The sequence below is a fragment of the Symphalangus syndactylus genome, chromosome 1, assembly GCF_028878055.3.
Source record: "Symphalangus syndactylus isolate Jambi chromosome 1, NHGRI_mSymSyn1-v2.1_pri, whole genome shotgun sequence".
Taxonomy (NCBI): Eukaryota; Metazoa; Chordata; class Mammalia; order Primates; family Hylobatidae; genus Symphalangus; species Symphalangus syndactylus.
In genome coordinates, this window is record NC_072423.2 from 20,746,806 (window position 1) to 20,766,649 (window position 19,844).

Genomic DNA, 19,844 nt, shown 5'->3' on the forward strand with positions numbered 1-19,844 from the left:
TTGAAAAACCCCTTAAAGCATAAGTGATAGCTGTTAATTTAACTGGTATTTGATTTCTGCCCTTCCCCTTTCTCTCACCTGGGGCATAAACACAAAGGAAGAGATCCAGAAGCCATATTGTAAATAAGTGGCGATAAGTGCTTAAAAAATGAAGCGAAGGCTCTTGATGGCATTATACTGCCAACATGTCAGTCCTTGAGAGCATAGCTCCAGACTTCTCATTAGTATGTCATTAGTGTTAAGCTTTGCTGCTACTAGCCAAGCACAATTTCTAACTAACGCAAGCATGTATTATTATTGAGGTTATTTCAATACTGGACTCTAAAATTTCACAATTGGGGGTTGGATCCAAGATTTAGAATCATGACTATTTGAGTCAGTTTTCCGGCATACTATGTTGCATATAAATTAATTGTAGTTTCAGCCACCTACATCTCTATAACTCAGCTTCTATTTGTTTTTTTCACCCCTCTGCTTTTCTATCTAAACTCATAACCAGTCAAACTGATGTATTAATTGGTGAACAAATATACCACACACATCTCCAATTCTGTGCCTTTTCTCATGTTGGTCATTCTGTATTCCTGTTTTTCCTCCTTTCCAATTATTTTAGTTCTGCTATTCCTTGAAGACAAACTAGTAGCATTAAAGCAGCATGCTTTTCCAATTACATCAGAAGTCCTGCTTTTTTAAGAAAATCTGCAGGGTGTGTGATCCGTGGATCTTACCAAATGCTCCTTGTGCTACACCACCAGGAACCACAGACTGAGGATTAAAGGACGGTATTTCTGGCCCTGACCCCATCACTAACCTACTGTTCTAATTGGGGCTTTTCATCTGTGCTTTTCCGTTTCTTCATTTGTTCAATGAGAAAGTTTTACAAGATGAATTCTCATTTCAGATCTAACACTGAATTTTGTAAAATGAGTTTTCATGTAAGATCTCTTCTACAGCTACATAGCAAGTGGGTTTCTGCAAAAGACCATATCTCATACATCTGTGTGTCTTCAGTGTTCTGAACATCTGTTACAAAATGAATTCCTTAATGAATACTGGTGATTATCATGGCAGCTATTTGATGAGCTAAAGAGATCAATTAAAATGTTCTTCTTTATATTCACAGGTAGCATTCTTATCACCAGCTATTAATGTGCATATCAGTGTTCACAAACAGAAAGTGCAGGTGAGTGAGCTAGATTAACACAAATATATCATCAGTACTCCCAAAGTGGCAAAAGATAATGTAATAAAAAAGCATCAGAAAGTTTAATCAATTGAAATAGATGAATAATTTGAATTGAAAATTTATTCTAGTATAAAGTTTGTTGGTATGTGTGTGTGCATTTGTGTGAGTATATGTGGATTGCTGTAAGGATCATGCAGGTTTGATATAGACCTCACTAAAATCCTGGAACCATATTTTCTAACTGTGTGGCCAGGGACATATTTACTTCTAACATAGGAATAATAATGCTTGTCTCTTAGGAATTTAATGATAAGTAAACTTCAAAATAAACTATTGAGGCCGGGCACTGTGGCTCATGCCTATAATCCCAGCATTTTGGGAGGCCGAGGTGAGTGGATTTGTTGAGTTCAGGAGTTAGAGACCAGCCTAGGCAACATGGCAAAGCCCCGTCTCTATAAAAAACTAGCTGGGCATGGTGGTATGTGCCTATTGTCCTAGCTTCTGGGGAGGCTGAAATGGGTGGATCACCTGAGCCCAGAAGGCGGAAGTTGCAGTGAGCCATGATTGTGCCATTGCATTCCAGCCTGGGCAATAGAGTGAGGACCTGCCTCAAATAAATAAATAAATAAATAAAAAGAGAATAAAAATGAACTATTGATTTCTGAACTTAATGATAGCAGACACCTTGCTTGTATCCTCATCTCTCTTCTGATTATGTCAACACAATTTTCCTTTATGGTTTTAAACTTTTTCAAATCTCATATGCAATCTTCATGGCACTCAAGATGTCCAGAACGTTTTGGAGAAGAGACGGCCACATACATCAAGATATGCACAAAAAACAAAAACAAAAACAAACAAACAAACAAAACAAACAACTCTGCAGGAAATGTGAATGTGAATCTTAAACAGAGAGCTGCAAGAAAAGAGTTGCAGCTGATTCATCACAGTTGCCACATTCTGAAGAGCCTGCGACCCTTGCTACAAGTATTCACAGAGGAACCCTACTCCTCTCCTTTTCTGAAGACTGACCATTCAATTTTTTTTCCTTTGATTCTTTGAGCTGTACCCAATTATTTCAATAAACTTCTTTCTTTTTTTAATTAACCGTGGCCAATTTCTGTTGATTACAGTTAAAGAATGTTAAGAGGACAGTACATGATAAAAAGTAATATTCCCTAACTTTTTAACCCCATGAATAATTCTCTACCATTTACACCAAGAACATTGAATTTTTGTATTCCTTTATTAATGTGACTTTTCAACAAGTATTTAATTTAATAAATTATATTTTTAATATACATATTTGTGTGTGTGTGTGTGTTTGTGTGTGTATGGCAGGGTATCACTCTGTCACTAAGGCTGGAGTGCAGTGGCATCATCTCGGCTCACTGCACCCTCCGCCTCCTAGGTTCAAGAGATTCTTCTGCGTCAGCCTCCCGAGTAGCTGGGATTACAGGCACACACCGCCACACCTGGCTAATTTTTGTATTTTTTGTAAGGACGGAGCTTCACCACATGGGCCACGCTGGTCTTAAACTCCTGGTCTCAAATGACCCACTCACCTTGGTCTCCCAAAATGCTGGGATTACAGATGTGAGCCGTGCCCGGCCCTCAATAAGTATTTTAGATATGAAAAATACTGTAAGAAACAAATCAGAACAGATGTAATTTTCAGTGAATTTATTTTACCTGGAGTCTTCCAAAAAGGTAACTAAGAAAGTCTTTGCTGACAGCAGAGCTTTGTAATTCTAGAGCAATAGAATAAAACATGAAAAAATGGGCCAGGGGTGGTGGCTCATACCTGTAATCCCAGCACTTTGGGAGGTTGAGGCGGGTGGATCACCTGAGGTCAGGAGTTCAAGGCAAGTCTGGCCAACATGCTGAGACCCCGTCTCTACTAAAAATACAAAAATTAGTCAGGCATGGTGGCGGATGCCTGTAATGCCAGCTACTTGGGAGGCAGGGGCAGAAGAATTGCTTGAACTTGGGAGGTGGAAATTGCAGTGAACCGAGATTGCACCACTGCACTCCAGCCAGGCAAAAGAAAAGAAAGGAGGAGAGGGGAGGGGAGGGAAGGGGAGGGGAGGGGAGGAAGGGCTAAAATAAATTAGGCATTTCCTACAAAATTTAACCTACAAAAATTATCTCTGGATAGTAAGTACACTACTCTAACGAAAAAACACTATGTTTTCACCATACATGAACACATACTTTCTTTTTTTCATTTTTAGTGGTAGTTATGCTAAAATGAGCAGCATTTTGAAATAGAGTACAGATTATAGTCTTCTCACAGATTTAATACCCGCTATTTTTTAAGTGAATCAGTTTTACTGCTGGTATTACTTTTCTGTATGTTATGTTACTGGCTTGCTAATTTTCTTTGAATAAAATAGATATTCACAAATAATTTAGATTTCATATGTGCACATATATGAATGAATACAAGCTACTTAAAAATACACATTGAATTATTCAAACACCCCAAATACGTTCACACTAATCCATCACATAAAGTAATTTCCAACATAATATTATCACTTTTTATGTGAGGATATTCAGTAATAGGAATGCTGAAAAAGCCCACAGGTAAATATTATCCAAGTGTCCTTTAACATAAATACAAACATATTTCTATATTTAGATTATTAGACATTCTTAAAATGATGCCTATTACTTTTTGTTTTCCTGTCTTCATATCTGATCTTATTTGTAAAAATATCATGTTCTATTTCATTGGCCATTTTTAGCATAGGAACTTTGGGCTTGCTGTGATGCCTACAGAAATGAATTTGCCGATTTCATAATTTAGTACTAGGCTTTTAGGATATAACCAAATAAAACATAAATGTACTTTGCATGATGTTTTCTTGGCTTGTCCAAATCTTGCCATCCCTTGAAGCCCTACTTACACTACCACTCCTTCAAATGAAATCTCACAGCCAGTGAACTTGGAGTGCTGATTATTTATCTTACAGTTTGCCATATTACAGTGCTGGCATATTTTCCCTCATATTGGTTAACTTTTATGAGATCTTATTAGTTCATCCAGATTGTAAGTTCCTTGAGGTCAGAGGAAATGTTTTATTTATCTTTGTTTTCTCATTAGCATTTTCCCCAGTGCTTGCATAACACAGGCTTTTAAGGAATGCCTGTTCAGTCATTGATCAGTCTGCCAATGCTGACATGAGAAATGAGTCAAATCCTCTAGACTCTAGGCTGTTCTCACAGCTTTTACCATCTTGGATGAGAAACACAGAAGTGAAGTTTCTATCATTCAGAAACGTGACCAGAATCAGCAGACCACAATCTGTCCTTCCAAGTTCAACAGATAAAGCCCGATATTGAGTACTTAGGGCCAAAATTTACATGAAGAGATAAACAGCTACTTATCAAATAACAAGCCAGAAACGTGCTTGCCCTCAATTACCCACTTTTCTTTAAAAAAAAAAAAATTTTTTTTTCCTCTAAGTAATCTCAAGTATTAACTAACTTCCACCCTTGGCTTTGACTGCAATTTTAGTTTATGTATGGTTTTATTTCCACATACCACCCCTTGCCACAAAAGGACAGTACAGTGTACATGAAATGGTGGTCTAGATAAGCTATCTGGATGTTGGGTAAAGTATAAAAAAGACCTAACATTCACAATCGTGCTATGTTCTGGCCAGTTACTGGGCTTTGGTTTTTTTAAATCTTTCCATGTATGATGACTACACTTGTAAACGTCGAGAATGACCAAGTTCCAATAGTCATGTAGGTGCCCCAGTCTTTCTTTAAGGAAAAAGCAGATTCATAGAGAAGAGTTATGTATAGCCTTTCCTTGGTACTTTAGTAAAGTAGGTAGAAATTGTAAAATGCTGTGCAAGGCAGGGATCATATAGGAAGACAATATCAACTTTGCCTTGCTGGGGGCAACTAAGTGCATATTTTTCTAGAATTCTAATTTATTGCCTCATATACCAGAAAATACTACAAACATAAATGACATATGCTGGATTTCAGTATTATTCAACAGAGAATGTCAATAAATTCAAAACTAATCATTCCATTGGCCACACTGTTTTACAAGTCAAACCCTACTGGTCTCATTTTAAACAATTACAACAAAACATATAATGCTTTTCCATTCCTCCAAGAACTATAATATTGCTAAAGGTGTAAAGCACAAAGCTCACAACTGTTAAGACTCCTCATGTCCCATCTCAATCTGGAGATTCACTTTTCCTAGTACCTCAGAAGACTGTGCTATTTATTCATCCATTAACATATGTTTTATTATGTTAAACATATGAGACAAGATTTAAATTTTGATAGTTATTGGAGTGCCTAATGCAAATACATGTTTATATTCATCAAAAAGCCATACAATATATCTATTGGAATATGCGTGAGTACAAGACAACCTGCAATATAGATTGCCAATATGGTTGCATATAAAATGCTATGTCTCTTTTACTGACTTCATTAATCTCAGAATTAAAATGGCATGGAAACCCAATAACCTATAATAATAGCAATAATAATGATAATACATGGTAATATTCAAGTCATGATTCACAGTTTAAAAGCTTCATTTACTTTCTCACTCTTATTCAATCATCAGAAAAGCTTGGGATAAAGCATCAGTTACTTTTCCTTTTTGCTGGCTAATACAAAAACACAGGAGACAAGGTGACATCTCCTAGGCCATTCCACAAACAGCAGTGCTGGGAAGGGAACCAGTCTTCCAGAGAATGCATGAGAGTAATGCATATGCAACAAATTATAAAATAAGGAGACTGGCCTCTTAAGGGATATTATATGAATGGATAGAGGAAGAGAAGTATGTGAGAGACAAATGCAGAAAAAAAAGGTATAAATAATTGTGCTGACCTTATGAAAATTGTGTAAAAACTTTCAAGTATGTAAGTATTAAACATGACTCAAGAAATTGATTCTACAAATGCAAAAGAAATATTCATATATATAAAATAAAATTTTAATTCACTGGGGACAAAGTCCATCTATTTCTCTATTTGTGAGATAACGATGTAAGCTAATAGTAACCTGAACTTTCAGGTCACCACCATCACTTTTAAGGAAATGAAAGTGGGGTAAAAAATATGGTGCTGGGTAGGTACTCTTTCACTGATAAAGAACACAGAGATTTTTACTTCCAAAATCAGAAGTTCAGCCTTTGACCTCTGTGCTTCAGAGAACAGAACTGGAGCTCACTTCATCTCTCTCCAGTCACTACTTGCTCTTTCTCAAGCCACCTCCCATTTGGGCCCACTCTTCCTTCTTCTTCCTCAAATTATTATATAATAATATTGACATTTTTCAATGAAAATATTATAAAAAGTGAAATATTTTCTATGAAAGTCTTCAACAGAATGACAACAAGGGAGTGGGAAATAGAAGAATTTGAAAAGGATAAAAATATCAATGCAATCAATGAAAATATTCTTAAATCCTTTCATTTTTCTTATTCACTTATTTATTTTAGAGATAGGAGTCTCACTATGTTGTCCAGGCTGGAGTGCAGTGGTTATTTACAAGAGCAATTGTAGCTCACTGCAGTCTAGAACTCCTGGTCTCAAGTGATCCTCCTGTTTCAGCCTCCCAAGTTGCTAGAATTACAGGCATTTGTCACCCCACCTGGCTCCATCATTCATTTTAGTAGTAAATTATGATATATATTAATGTCTTTCAGTCATTCTCCATATCCCCAACTTTATGAAAGCATGTCTCTCTTTCTTTCCATTAAATTAAATAATTCAAGCAAAAATCAAATTGTCCTAAGTAGCTAATCTATGCCAGTAACTGTACTGTGGTTGATTGTTCATTAAGGTTTCACTAAGAGATGGAATGCTATAACAAAAATCAAACTCATGTTTGCCCAAATTAATATAACTTGGTATGTGGGGCTGAACTGCAGTCAGGAAGTTTTCTTGACCATGAAGTCAGGGCAATTACAGAGAAGAGGGGAAGGCTTATTCTATCTGCTATATTTGTGATTCATAAATATTCTTGTGCACAGATTATATTCTCGGAAATGGTCTATTATCACCACATTAAAAACAGTATAATCATCAATACGTTCTGAATTTGCTGCCTAGATAAGCACATATTACGTATGATTTCACTTTTTAATGAACTGTTAATCTATACCAGTCCTTTACTAGGTTCTATATACATATGTGTGTGTATATATATATATATATATACACATATATATATATATACACGTAACATATGTGTATATATATATATACACATATATGTATACACGTATACATATATATATATATACTACTTTAAAATATGTGTGTGTGTGTGTGTAAATGTACATAATCACTTTATTACTTTAAAAAGAAACAACATTATGGGCTTTTTTAAATCAACACATATTAAGTAATTTTCATGACAATTTAAGAGCCAACAAAATGTAATGTTGAAATATTTTGAAATGCTTGTATATCACCATTGTGTCAATCTTAAAGATATTATTTGGCTATAACAATATCTAGCCTAGATACAAGACTACTGAAAGGATATTTTTAATAGTCTTTACATGTAGATAGTTTTTTTTAAATTAAGTGGAAATATTAAACTGAACAAATATATACTGTTCAAGTAGACCAATATCAATAAAATGACTGGTTTACAAATTAGTCCCTAATTTGAATTGTTGATACAATTATTTTTTCTAACATATGCATGTATCCTACAACTAAAACATGCATCGCTTCATTTTTGAACATGTTTTGCTTTAAAAGAGATTCAGGATAATTGGTTGAATAGAAACATCAGCTATGGCTCGTGGATAATAATGGAGGCCTAAAAATATGGCTCAATGATAATGGCCTTGACAATCAGATGATATTTTTGAGTTAGTAAAATGTATGTTTCTAATGCTGTTTTACCTCTGCTGTTATAACTCGATATATATATATATATGGTATATATACATGGTATATATATATATATATATATGTATATATACATGGTATATATACATATATATGGTTTTTATTTGTTATGAACAAAGAAACATCATAGCGTAAAACAAGAGTTGTGAATAAGAATGCATTGTTTGTAAAACCATAGAAAAGGAAAACAATGAGTTTTTACCTCACAGGGCTATTGGAAGAATCTGGGTCATGAGCTGCTACAGTGCCAATGATATTCCCAACCTGGGTAGCTTCTGACACCTCCATAGGGTACAAGGGTGAAGAGAACACAGGGGGCTCATCCACATCTTCCACAATTATCTTCACGGTTGTCGTGTCGCTGAATGGACCCAAGCTTAGAAAGCGAGGGTCGGCATCTTTATTTGCAGCTTCTATCCGTAGCGTGTAACTTGTTTTGGCTTCAAAATCCAGCTCCTGTAAAGAAAGTCGTTAGGAAAATTAAATTACCAGTTAAACAGTCAGCAAAGCAGAGCCTTTTCATTTATGAATGTCAATAAGCATAGGAAGGACTCTGTCATGTAAATGCACCATCAGCATTCAAAAATAATAAATAACAATGCCAATCAGAATTCTTGGTGCTTTCCTGGCTCACAAACAATGGTCAGTGCTTTTCAATCAACTTCATGCACTCTGCTGCTATACGCTGCATAAACAGACAGATGCCAGTCTTTGGAATAATGATTTGAAAGAAAAACTGGTCAAATTTATTTTTTTTCCAACAGGGACTGTCAATGTAATATTCTTCAACCATGTAATTTAACTGTACTACCCAGGGTGCATTTTAAAAATTAAGAAAAACATTACTTTCTATTGAATTTCTCATTTAAAAGGTCAGTAATTGTGGGGACTACATTAGGATTCTGAGTTTTCAGGGCACTCAAAGTGTGGCTGCAGGGGCAAGTGTGCCATCCTGAGGTCATTCAGTCTGCAAACATGGCCAGTTCTTCTCCATGAAGCACCCATGACGTCTGCCTTCACTATTCCTCCATCAAAATATACTAGGATTCCATTTTAGAAGGTTAACAGTTATATCTCAGAATCTTTACATTGTATCTAATTTTCCAAGAGGATTTACATGCTACAATTTTCCTAAAAATTAGTGACCAACTCAAACCGCATGAGAGCTGAAAAAGGTTGTAAGGACAATTAAACTAGTTGCAGTAGCACAGCACCATCTTTGAAAATAAAAATCATATACACAACATATAGACGTTGGTTGTGACAATAACATGCTTCTTTTTCTTCAATGGATATAGAAAGTAACAGGTTTTAGGACTTTCAATTTCAGTCTTACCACTGCAAAACTGTCCCCAAATTCTTTTTACATTTAATGATGTAAAACAAAAAGAATTAAAAATAGTGAAAAAAAAAACTTTACAGGAATACTGCAAAATATAATACATACTTTACTTAGTTGTCAGTATACAAAAATAAAGCATTATGAAATGTGAGCTAATATGTAATACTGAGAACTGTAATTCAAATTCATTCACTATATGCTTGGGCATATGTGTGTGTATGTATGCAGGCACACATTTATTCCAACTTATCCCACAAAGGATGTAATAACCAAAATAAATAAAACAATATAGTTATATAAGTATAAAATAGGATATATATATACACATACTATACTGTATATGATATATCCCATACTGTGTACAGTGCATATTCACTTTGCTACATAAAATATAACACATATATACACACATATACACATTATATATATAAATATATGTATACACATTACATATGTATAAATATATATGTTTGCACACAAATATTAAAGAGATCCCACAGCTTATCTCCGAGTAAGAAAAAGGAAAATATATACATATATATATAAATCAATATACAAAATAGGCTTACAATATCTAGACCAGACAGTACTTACTAAAATGCTTATTTAACATCTATCTTAGCCACTAGATTTGAAGCCCTGACCATTTTGTTCATCACTATTGTTCCTAGTACCTAAAATGCTTTTGATACATACGGGAGTCTCAATAAATCCTTGAGCCTCCTTTTCTTGAATTAACACAACAACAACAACAAAAATTAGAACACAGTTATTCAGTGTAAAAGAGGCTGAAAACTGAACTATACATCTGACCCAAAGAATCTTGCTGGTCAAAATGAGAGATAAGGGAAGAAATACAGTCAAGTATATTGTTTTTCTTGAGCACAAAAACACTTTATAGAATTGCTGCAGGACAAAAAAGTTTTAATTTTTATCTGAGGTTTTACATAAAAATGTTGGGGCACATAGAAAATACTGCCATGACAACATTGTATTAACAAGCTCAGTAATATTTTTATGAGGCTGGCTTTTTTTGTTTGTTTATTATCTAAGAGTCGGTTTTGTCCAATGGTGGTCAAAAAAAAGGTGAGAATCAGAACCTACCAGAGACCCTTCTAAAACATGTGTGGCCCCTTCCAAGGGATTTTGATTCAGCAGGTGCAGGACGAGGCACAGGCAGATATATTTTTGGAAGGCTCATCAAGTGATTCTGATGCAAATCTTCTCTTAAGAAACCTGACCTATTCATTAAAATTTTCCTGGGCCTATCTATAAATTCCAGCCTTTATATTGGGGACACTTAGAAGCATTCTCATTTACCTAAAAGCATCTACTGAGAAACCAAAACATACTCGTAGTTTAGATGATAATCTCAGTTTGTTCTTATATTCTTTATAAAAATTAGTAACTATAAGACAAACCTTATTTTCAAATATGATGTGTCTATATGTAAAAGAATACACTTAGAAATCCCATTTGTCAGCTCCTTTCAAATCAATGCAAAACCACAACCTTTAAGTTATTTATTCAGGTTTTCACATTAGCAAAAGGCATACCAAGTATTTCTGTATTCAAGTAAAAGTTTGTCTCTCTTATGAAAGAATAATTTAAAATTTACTGCAGAAATGAATGCAATTTTTTATAGCAATTTGTTTTTTTAAATGTATCTAAAAAGGAGCAACATGAGGTATAGACATCTGGCTGCTAAAAAGTCATGAAGAAACACATTATTATGTATGATGATTGGTTGCCTAAAAGCTATTATGAAAATAAAGCAATAAAAGAATTCATATGAAAGTCTATGAATCAAGATTACAGACAAAAGGAATTGCTTCACAAATTATTTTCAGAGTATATCAGAATATGCCGGGATCTAGTTTTCAAATATGTGATGAATAAGACTGTTAAGCATTTGAATAAAAAAATAAATTTTTACAGTAAAATTTACTTTTTATATGATCTCATTGTTGATTTCTAGATAAGCAATATCGTCCATAACTATTAGAATTAATTATTAAGATTATACTTGAAAAATAACAAGAAAAGACACCAAAGAATGAAATAGAAAAAAAATAAAAGTAATTTCTAAATAAATTATCTCGATGTTTGGAAGTACACTGTATTAGTTTGTTTGCTCGCTGCTGATAAAGGCATACCCAAAATTGGGCAATTTACAAAAGAAAGGTTTAATGGACTCACAGTTCCAGGTGGCTGGGGAGGTCTCACAACCATGACAGAAGGTGAAAGGCACATCTCACGTGGTGGCAGACAAGAGATGAGCTTGTGCAGTGAAACTCCCCCTTATAAAACCATCAGATCTCATGAGACATATTCACTATCACAAGAGCAGTATGGGGGGAAACCACCTCCATGATTCAATTATCTCCCACTGGTTCCTTCCCACAACACATGGAAATCATGGGAGCTACAATTCAAGATGAGATTTGGGTGGGGACACAGTCAAACATATCATACATATAAGTGGATACTTATATAATTGGAAATTTAACCCGGGCTAAAAAAAAAAAAAGCTGCATCTCTCTTTTAGTGTCTCTAGGGTTCCCAGAATGACTCTGTGGCTTCACCACTTCAAGTCTGGAATCCAATGGGGGACATACAGACTGGTAGATACTTTTTCATACATCAAGTGACCTCTGTGTTAGAGAAACTAAAAGAGAGAAGCAGCTTTTTTGGTGTATTAGTTTCCAAAGTACAAAAATAGTCTTTAAATTTATTGTTATCAAGGATAATTAAAGTAGGATTGAATAAAAAGAATTCTGTGTAAGGCAAGGTTCTGCAAACTTTTTTGTGAAGTATAAATATTAGTGACTATTAGACTTGGCAGGACATACATTCTCTGCCACATGAAAATGAATAAATATGATTGTTGGCAAATAATAATTTTTTTGATAGGTAACTCAGATTTTAAATTCTACATGGCTTTCATGTATCATAACACATTTTTCTTGTTTTGAGTTTTTCCAATCATTTAAAAATACAAAACCATCTTTACCTCATGGGCTGGGCTAAAACAGACAGGCAGTTGTTTGCCAATCTCTGGCCTAAGGAGCCCAATATGGTAAGGCTAACATTCATGGCCTCCAGTGATCAGCATCCAGCACACTTTTTCTCTTCTAGTATATATCACCTGCTGCTCCTTCTTTCTCAGATGATTCAAAAATCATATTATTTCTCATATAACTTTGTCATTCCTCTCAGAGAAATCTTCTAGAGACTATCACCTTCTTAATAAGCATTTCCACAATCCCCTTACCTATGTAATAAAACTTTTTTACATTAAGAGCTAACTACAAAGAGTTGTACACACATCTTTAACATGCATTTTAAAAAATGTAAGATTAGTGTTTCTTTTGCATTTTATATTTGTGTCCACCCCCCAACTACCACCAAAATTCATACGTTCAAATCCTAACCTCCAAGGTGATGCTGTTAGGAGGTGAGACTTGTGGGATTTAATTAGCTTTTGGGTGTGGATCCCTCATGAATGGTATCAGTGCCCTTATAAATGAGACCTCAGAGAGCTCCCTCACCCCTTCTGCCATGAGAGGACACAGGATATGGCTGTGTATGAACCAGAAAGAGGGCCCTCGTCAGACACCAAATCTTGACTTTGGACTTCTCAGCCTCCACAGCTGTGAGAAATAAATATTTTCTGTTTAAACATCCAGCATATATTTCTGTTATAGTAGCCCAAACAGACTAAGACAATATTATTAATACATGTGAAAACTAAATAGCAAAGAGTTCTAGTAAAAGTCCAAAAAGCACATGTTTAAAGAGCACAGATACTGCATGAACTCATGGTCATCTATATCCATCACACTGTATGATGTTATCATGTATAAGCCCTTGCTGACCTCAACAACCTCATGAGGTTTTTGTAAATTACTGAGAAATAAATAGCACCTAGAACAGTGACTGACACAAAATAATCACTGTATAAATATTTGCTGTATTACTATTATACTGTTATTAGAAGCATTATTTCCTGCTAGATTATAAGCAAATAGAAAGTAAAGAGTACGTGTTTCTCATCTTTGTTCCACTCTGGCACCTAGGTTGTTGTCTTTGGCAAATTCTATTGTTGGATTAAAAAAATATGACTATCACAAATAGTGGAGTCTCAAAGTTTCCCTTGCCATTTGTAGCCTTTTCAATATTAAAGCAAGTTAATTATTGAATTCATTTAATAAAATCATTGCACTTCATTTTTCTTCATTAATATAGCTTTGCTTCTGGTTTATAGCCAAATATATACTCGTTAAGTTCAATGATCTCCTTATATATCTCGCACCTTTAGCCAACAATGTTGTTAATGTTTCAGGAATTGATCCAAGTTAAATCCTTCTAAAATTTCCATTCTGTTCTCTTTAATGGTAGCATGATACTATCAGGGCTGGATAGTGTATGTGTATATGTGCGTGTCTATATACTTAATGTCTTACGTTTAATTTTGATTTTGTTCAAAAGTTCTATGACTGTCTTCATTAAGAGTATTTCTTTCTCTGGAGATTCTAGCTGTTTTTCAGATGAAAGTATATTTTGTAGCTTTCAATATCTGTAGCTTTTCCCTACTTCTTGAACAAATAAATGTAAATCTTTTTTCCTAAGTAAATGGGCTTAAATGAGACCATACCTATGGGAAAATAACCCTCATTTATAACTTTTCCCTTACAATAATTTTATGTTAGGTCAGGCACGGTGGCTCACACCTGTAATTCCAGCACTTTGGGAGGCCAAGGCGGGCAGATCATGAGGTCAAGAATTCAAGACCAGCCTGGTCAATATGGTGAAATCCCGTCTCTACTAAAAATACAAAAGTTAGCCTGCCATGGTAGCACGTGCCTGTAATCCCAGCTACTGGGGAGGCTGAGGCAGGAGAATTGCTTGAACCCAGCAGGCAGAGGTTGCAGTGAGCCGAGATTGTGCCACTGCACTCCAGCCTGGGTGACAGAGCAAGACTCCTTCTCAAAAAAAAAAAAAAAAATTACTCTAAATCTCTAAATAAACATACTACCTAGAACCTTAAACCTGATCTACAACTTTGGATGAGGTTTAAAAGCAGGAATAATTCTGTACATTTAAATATAATGATTCCCCAAGATCTTTCCAAAGCAAAATACATCCTCTTTATTATTAACAACTGCATTATGTGGTTTCTATTTTCATATTTCCCTGGGTTATGACCAAGAAGGCCTTATGTTTCTTTTAGCTTGAGTAAATTTAGACAGGTTTCTTTCTAATTTTAGGCCCCTGACCTCTCTTTAGAAAATTCGTCATTGTAAATCTTTTTTTCTGCCCCTTTAATATGTAAATCTTTAAAAAATCCTCTTGACAATTTTATTACTAAGGAATGTCTTCCTCAAGGGCCCCAAAGCCATCTCTATGAAATTTTATCATCAAGGAAGACAGAACCAATACCTACCAGTTTCTGTAGAAGGATAAGAGCTTAACTTCAGCAGGAGCCTTTTTCCAGGTTGTAAAACTAGCCCCTGTCATGATGGTACAAGAACATTTACTTTCCTGTTGGTTAAAGCCAATCACCAAACACAACTGGCGTATGATCCCCACCCTCCATCCTAGCTCATAAACACTCTGCAGCCCTTTGCTTTAGCCAAGTTGAGTTTGGACTGAGTCTGGTTTCTCTCTCCTATTGCAACAGACTTGAATAAAATCTTCCTTACCTGTTTAACTGTCCTGTGTAATTTTTGCTTTCACAGCAGCAAGTGATCTTAGTAGGTAGATGAGGGCTCTACTTTGAAATTTTTGGGACTCATGAATTTTAGCAAGAAATTATATTTTCTAGAGAAGAAGGTGAGAGAAAGATGATATATAAACAATAAATACTATGTTCTACCTAGATGCACGCTGTTGATGCATTCATAAAGGTCTATGGGTTATGGGGGAGAAGAGGTCTGGAGGTCTTGCCAGCTCTGTGTATTCTCTGCAGCAGGACTGATACTTTCTCATCTTTCTAACTGTACTAGACTTGAGATTCCTATAAAAGGATCCTAACTTTATTAATCTTACAAATCTACAATAGATATAATTATTTTTGAATAAAATAGAGATTTACTGATTTACAAAGAAAAAATATCTAAGGCCAAACAAATTACCTGAAAAACAGTAAAATAAGTGTAAGCAAATTTAGAATAAGCAAAAGAGATTACTGGTTGTCTCCATGTTCATTTTATACTTTTATGACAGTCATTATTATTATTATTTTAATTATATTTGAACACAGATATGAGGACAGTACATGAACAAACATTTGCAGTTTGCAAATGGATTATTACCAGTAGATAGAAAGTGTCTGTGCTCCAAAGGCAGGTTGAAACAAAATACAATGAATAATTGCAGAAATGATTTCAGCCTAAAACCATAAATTATACAAAGATATGATCAGGAATACAATAATGATATAAATATCAAGAGATATTATTTTCATCATCTAGTAATACAAGTTAATATTGAGGAATATTATCATCAAAGTAACCACAGCCATCATGTATTATTTTAAACTTAGCACAGTTTAAAATAGGCTCTGCCTATCCAGATTCTTATTCATACTTAGTTAACGAGTGTCTTCTTTTCTCTCTTCTGTTCTCCTGTCTGGATCAGCTTTCGCCCCCATAGAAACGTTCCGTTTTGACTTCTGCATTAATTAATTTCATACTGCTACAGTAATAAATTACCAAAATCTTAGTGGCTTAAAAAACAAATTTATTGCTTTATAGTTTGGGAGTTCAGAAGTCTAAAATCAAGGTGTTGGCAGAGCTTCATTCTTTCTGGAGGCTTCGGGGAAGAATTGTCCCAGTGTCCAAAAGCTGCATGTATTCTTGGCTCATAGCCCCTCCTCCATCTTCAGAGTGCATCACTCCAAGCTTGGGTTCCGTTACTGTATCTCTTTTTTATAACACTGACTCATCCTTCTTTCCTCTTTAAGGAGCCTTGTGATTATACTGCACCCAATTATGTGATCCAGGATAATGTTCCCATTAAGCTTCGCAACTTAATCACGTTTCCAAAATTCACTTTACCACATAAGGTAAAACATTCACATATTCTGTGAATATCTTTTTGAGGAGGAGGCATTATTGTGTCTACCACAGCCTCCTACTCTGAACTTAGGTAGTCTGTTTTGATTTTATAAGCATAAAGTAGAAAACAAGCTTTGGAAAGGACTGCATTTCTGCCCAGCATCTAAAACCTGGTTTACAGCTCAGGCCAATTCCCTTACTATGCTGAGGTCAACATTTTCCAGCATGCACTATAGTTGCACCCAATGACTTCTAGAGGGTTTCATACATTGTCTGGGAAGCAGAATCCACATTATGACCTGAAGACAACTTAGCACATGTTTTCCTGGAACCCTTCATCAAACAGTGGCAAATCTTAACTGATCTTGATCAATAAAATGACTTTATGAGATAGGCTAATAGAGGAGAAAGGATGACGAGGGAAGTGGGCAGACGTGAGATTCAGTATTTCCTTTGCCATTTCATGAAGTGTAACCTGAAGGTTAGTTAGTATCTCTGGAGCAGCGCTGGAACTCAACATATTTTTTTTACTTTCCCTGTGTCCACAATACTTTATTGCTTCTTTCTTCTCAGGGATGTTTTTTTCCCTTCACTAGCTGAATCTAGGTTGTCCTGTGTCTTGCTTGGGTCAATATGATGTGGCAGAAATGACGATGTGTCAATTCTGTCAAACAGCCTCAAAAGACCATACAACCTCTGTTCTTACCATCCTTGGAATCAGCCCAGGTAGCCCATGGGATGATGGGAGGCAGAGGTCCAGGCTCCTTGTTTTCCGGGCAGACAGACAGCCACCTCCATAGAGGCAGAGCCACCTTGATGACCAATAGCTGATGTATGTGTGAACCCACTTAAGACCAGCATAAAAATATCTTACTGAGCCCAGGCCAAATTACTGACCCACAAAATCATGAGCTAAGGAAATTAAAGCACCAAGTTTGGGGATGATTTATTAAGCAATAAGGTAGTTGATACAACCCAGACAGAAAAAGAATGAGAGTTGGTGACCAGTTTTTGTCAGGTGATTGCAGCATATCCAGATAAAATGAACCAAAATAAACTTGAAATGGCCAAATTAAACAGTGGGGAAGAAGTCAGATCTCCACAAGGGAATTTCTTTGAACTCAGCAAGAGCCCCAGTTCCTTGACTATTCTAATCTTTGCTTTATCTGTTATGTTCCATCATTACTATGTATCATGGATGTCAGGATCCATCAGTTCTCTCTTCTATTGATAATATATGCAATTTCTTCTATTCATCTAAATATAAAACTTTGTTTGTTAGTCTTTTTGATAAGTTATTTTTAGCCCCTCTTAAAATACCTTAATTCTGGAAGAATAAAACAGTTTGCCTTCTCTGAGTCTTTCTTTGCCATGCTAACTTAAATTTTTCAGTTTCACCAAGAAATTTTCATCATTTCACTTATGCCCTCCATGGATGTTATCAATGGTCTCTTTAATTTTGATTGCCATGCGTGTACATATAACTCCTAGACCTAAGAATGTACTATAGAGCTTTTCCTTGAACTACAGGCCTATATTCATGACTTCTTAGACATATTTACCTTGCTATTACAGTGCATCAAACATCACTTGTTCCAAGCCATCCTACACGTCTCCACTGTATTCTCAGAGAACAACGCAAGTATTCAGCTAGTTACACAAACTAGAAACACTGGCTTTATCTTTAAATTCTCCTTTTAACCTTCCTTATACAATTATTAAATTCTCTCCTATCTATTTCTTAAATATCTCTTTCTTGGAATCCTACCCACTGAAATTGACCTAGGAATCAACATGCCGTGGGAGGGCAGGGGGGAAAGGAAGGACAATTTTACATGATCTGTGACTTGTACTCAGCAAAATAAATTCCATAATGGACTCACTGGAAAACATCTTTGATATACACATATTCTGAGAATACTACTATAAGAGCTATCAAAATTTTAAAAAATCAAACAAAAGCTGAAATACTCTTAAGTGAACAAAATCAACAAAAGCTGAAATAATCCTAAGTGAACAAAGTCAGTGCCTTCTGATCAGGTCAAACGCGTCGACATGTAAATTAGTATCATTTTCTTCAAAGAATGTTAATTTTTTATCTTTTTAAAGAACTCTATGTTCATCTCTACTCTTGACTACTCAAGCACAGGTAAATTTAAACCTTAATAAGCAGATAATAAGCCTATATACACAAACACATACACATAATGATTAAAGCATGTTAGTATATAGTTATATACATAGTAACAATGATTGAATTAAGTGGAAAATATAATCTGAAGTTCAGAAGCTCACCAAGTTATCTCAGCCTTTAAAACTAAAATAATCCAAAATTTATGCCTTTTCACAGTCAAATGAGAGCAATGTCTTTGCTCAATTTTAAGAAATATGCATCCTGAGCAGCAGGATTAATTGAATAAAATGTTTGAAAGAAAAAAATTAATGAAAGGAAGAAAAATAAATTGGAATTAACCTTGGTTTGATTCTCTCTCACCACATATCAGCAACATTTATGAAAAACTAAATAAAATACATATTTGATTGTAGAAATTGGCCCTCAATATTGCAAGTAATAGGCAAAAGACACATTTCAGTACAAGATAGTAAACCCCAGATAGTCCACATCTGTGCAGCTTGAGTTGAAGGTTGGAAGGCCACTGTGCTATCAAACTTAGCGCAGTGAATGGCAGGTAGACAGCATTATTAACACCTCAACGTAATGTTCTATTATTTTGACTTCATTCAGCCTTTCATAGGGTATGGATATAAGCATATTTTGAATCTAGCCCAGCAAAATTAGACTTTAAAAGCCTAAATGTCTTAATAGTGTGACAATGTGGACCACCAAATAAATCACATGTCATATACCGGATGCATAGTTATCTTTCATAGAAAATTAATTTTGAAAATACTCATTTTTTACTCTATAGTAACTCCACAGTAATGCATTTTATAGAAAAAAATTTCCATATTTAATCACAACTGAAGACTTATATTGAAAACTGAGGTACATTAGAGGAAAGACTTCCATATATTAAAGAAAAAAAACTAAAGTACCTAATTTTAAGTTATGATAGCAAATGTAAAAAGAAAGAATTCTAGGTGAAACAAAAACTATATTCACTCAAATGTGATAATCTTTATGTTTACTCTTTGTAAATTTTGAAGTCATATTTAACTGGTTATAAAGGTTATCACAGAAGCATTCATAAATGGTCAAGGAATAGCATTTGCATTGCTTTAACTGTTTAAGATGAAAATTTCATCATCATTTTTATATTTAAACTATATAATCAAGTTTATTCTTAAAGTATAAGAGCGATTCAATCATAAAAACTCTA

The 19,844-nt window shown here is 34.8% G+C and overlaps 1 protein-coding gene across 2 annotated transcripts in view; it reads right to left on the minus strand.

Annotated features, from left to right (window-relative positions):
• Window positions 1-19,844, minus strand: part of CDH7 (cadherin 7) — a 137,161-nt gene that overhangs the window by 36,285 nt on the left and 81,032 nt on the right. For both annotated transcript variants that reach the window (XM_055296971.2, XM_063637644.1), the window contains exon 7: window positions 8,303-8,556. In XM_055296971.2, coding sequence (XP_055152946.1) covers window positions 8,303-8,556 — 254 coding nt within the window. The remainder of the gene's footprint in view (window positions 1-8,302; window positions 8,557-19,844) is intronic.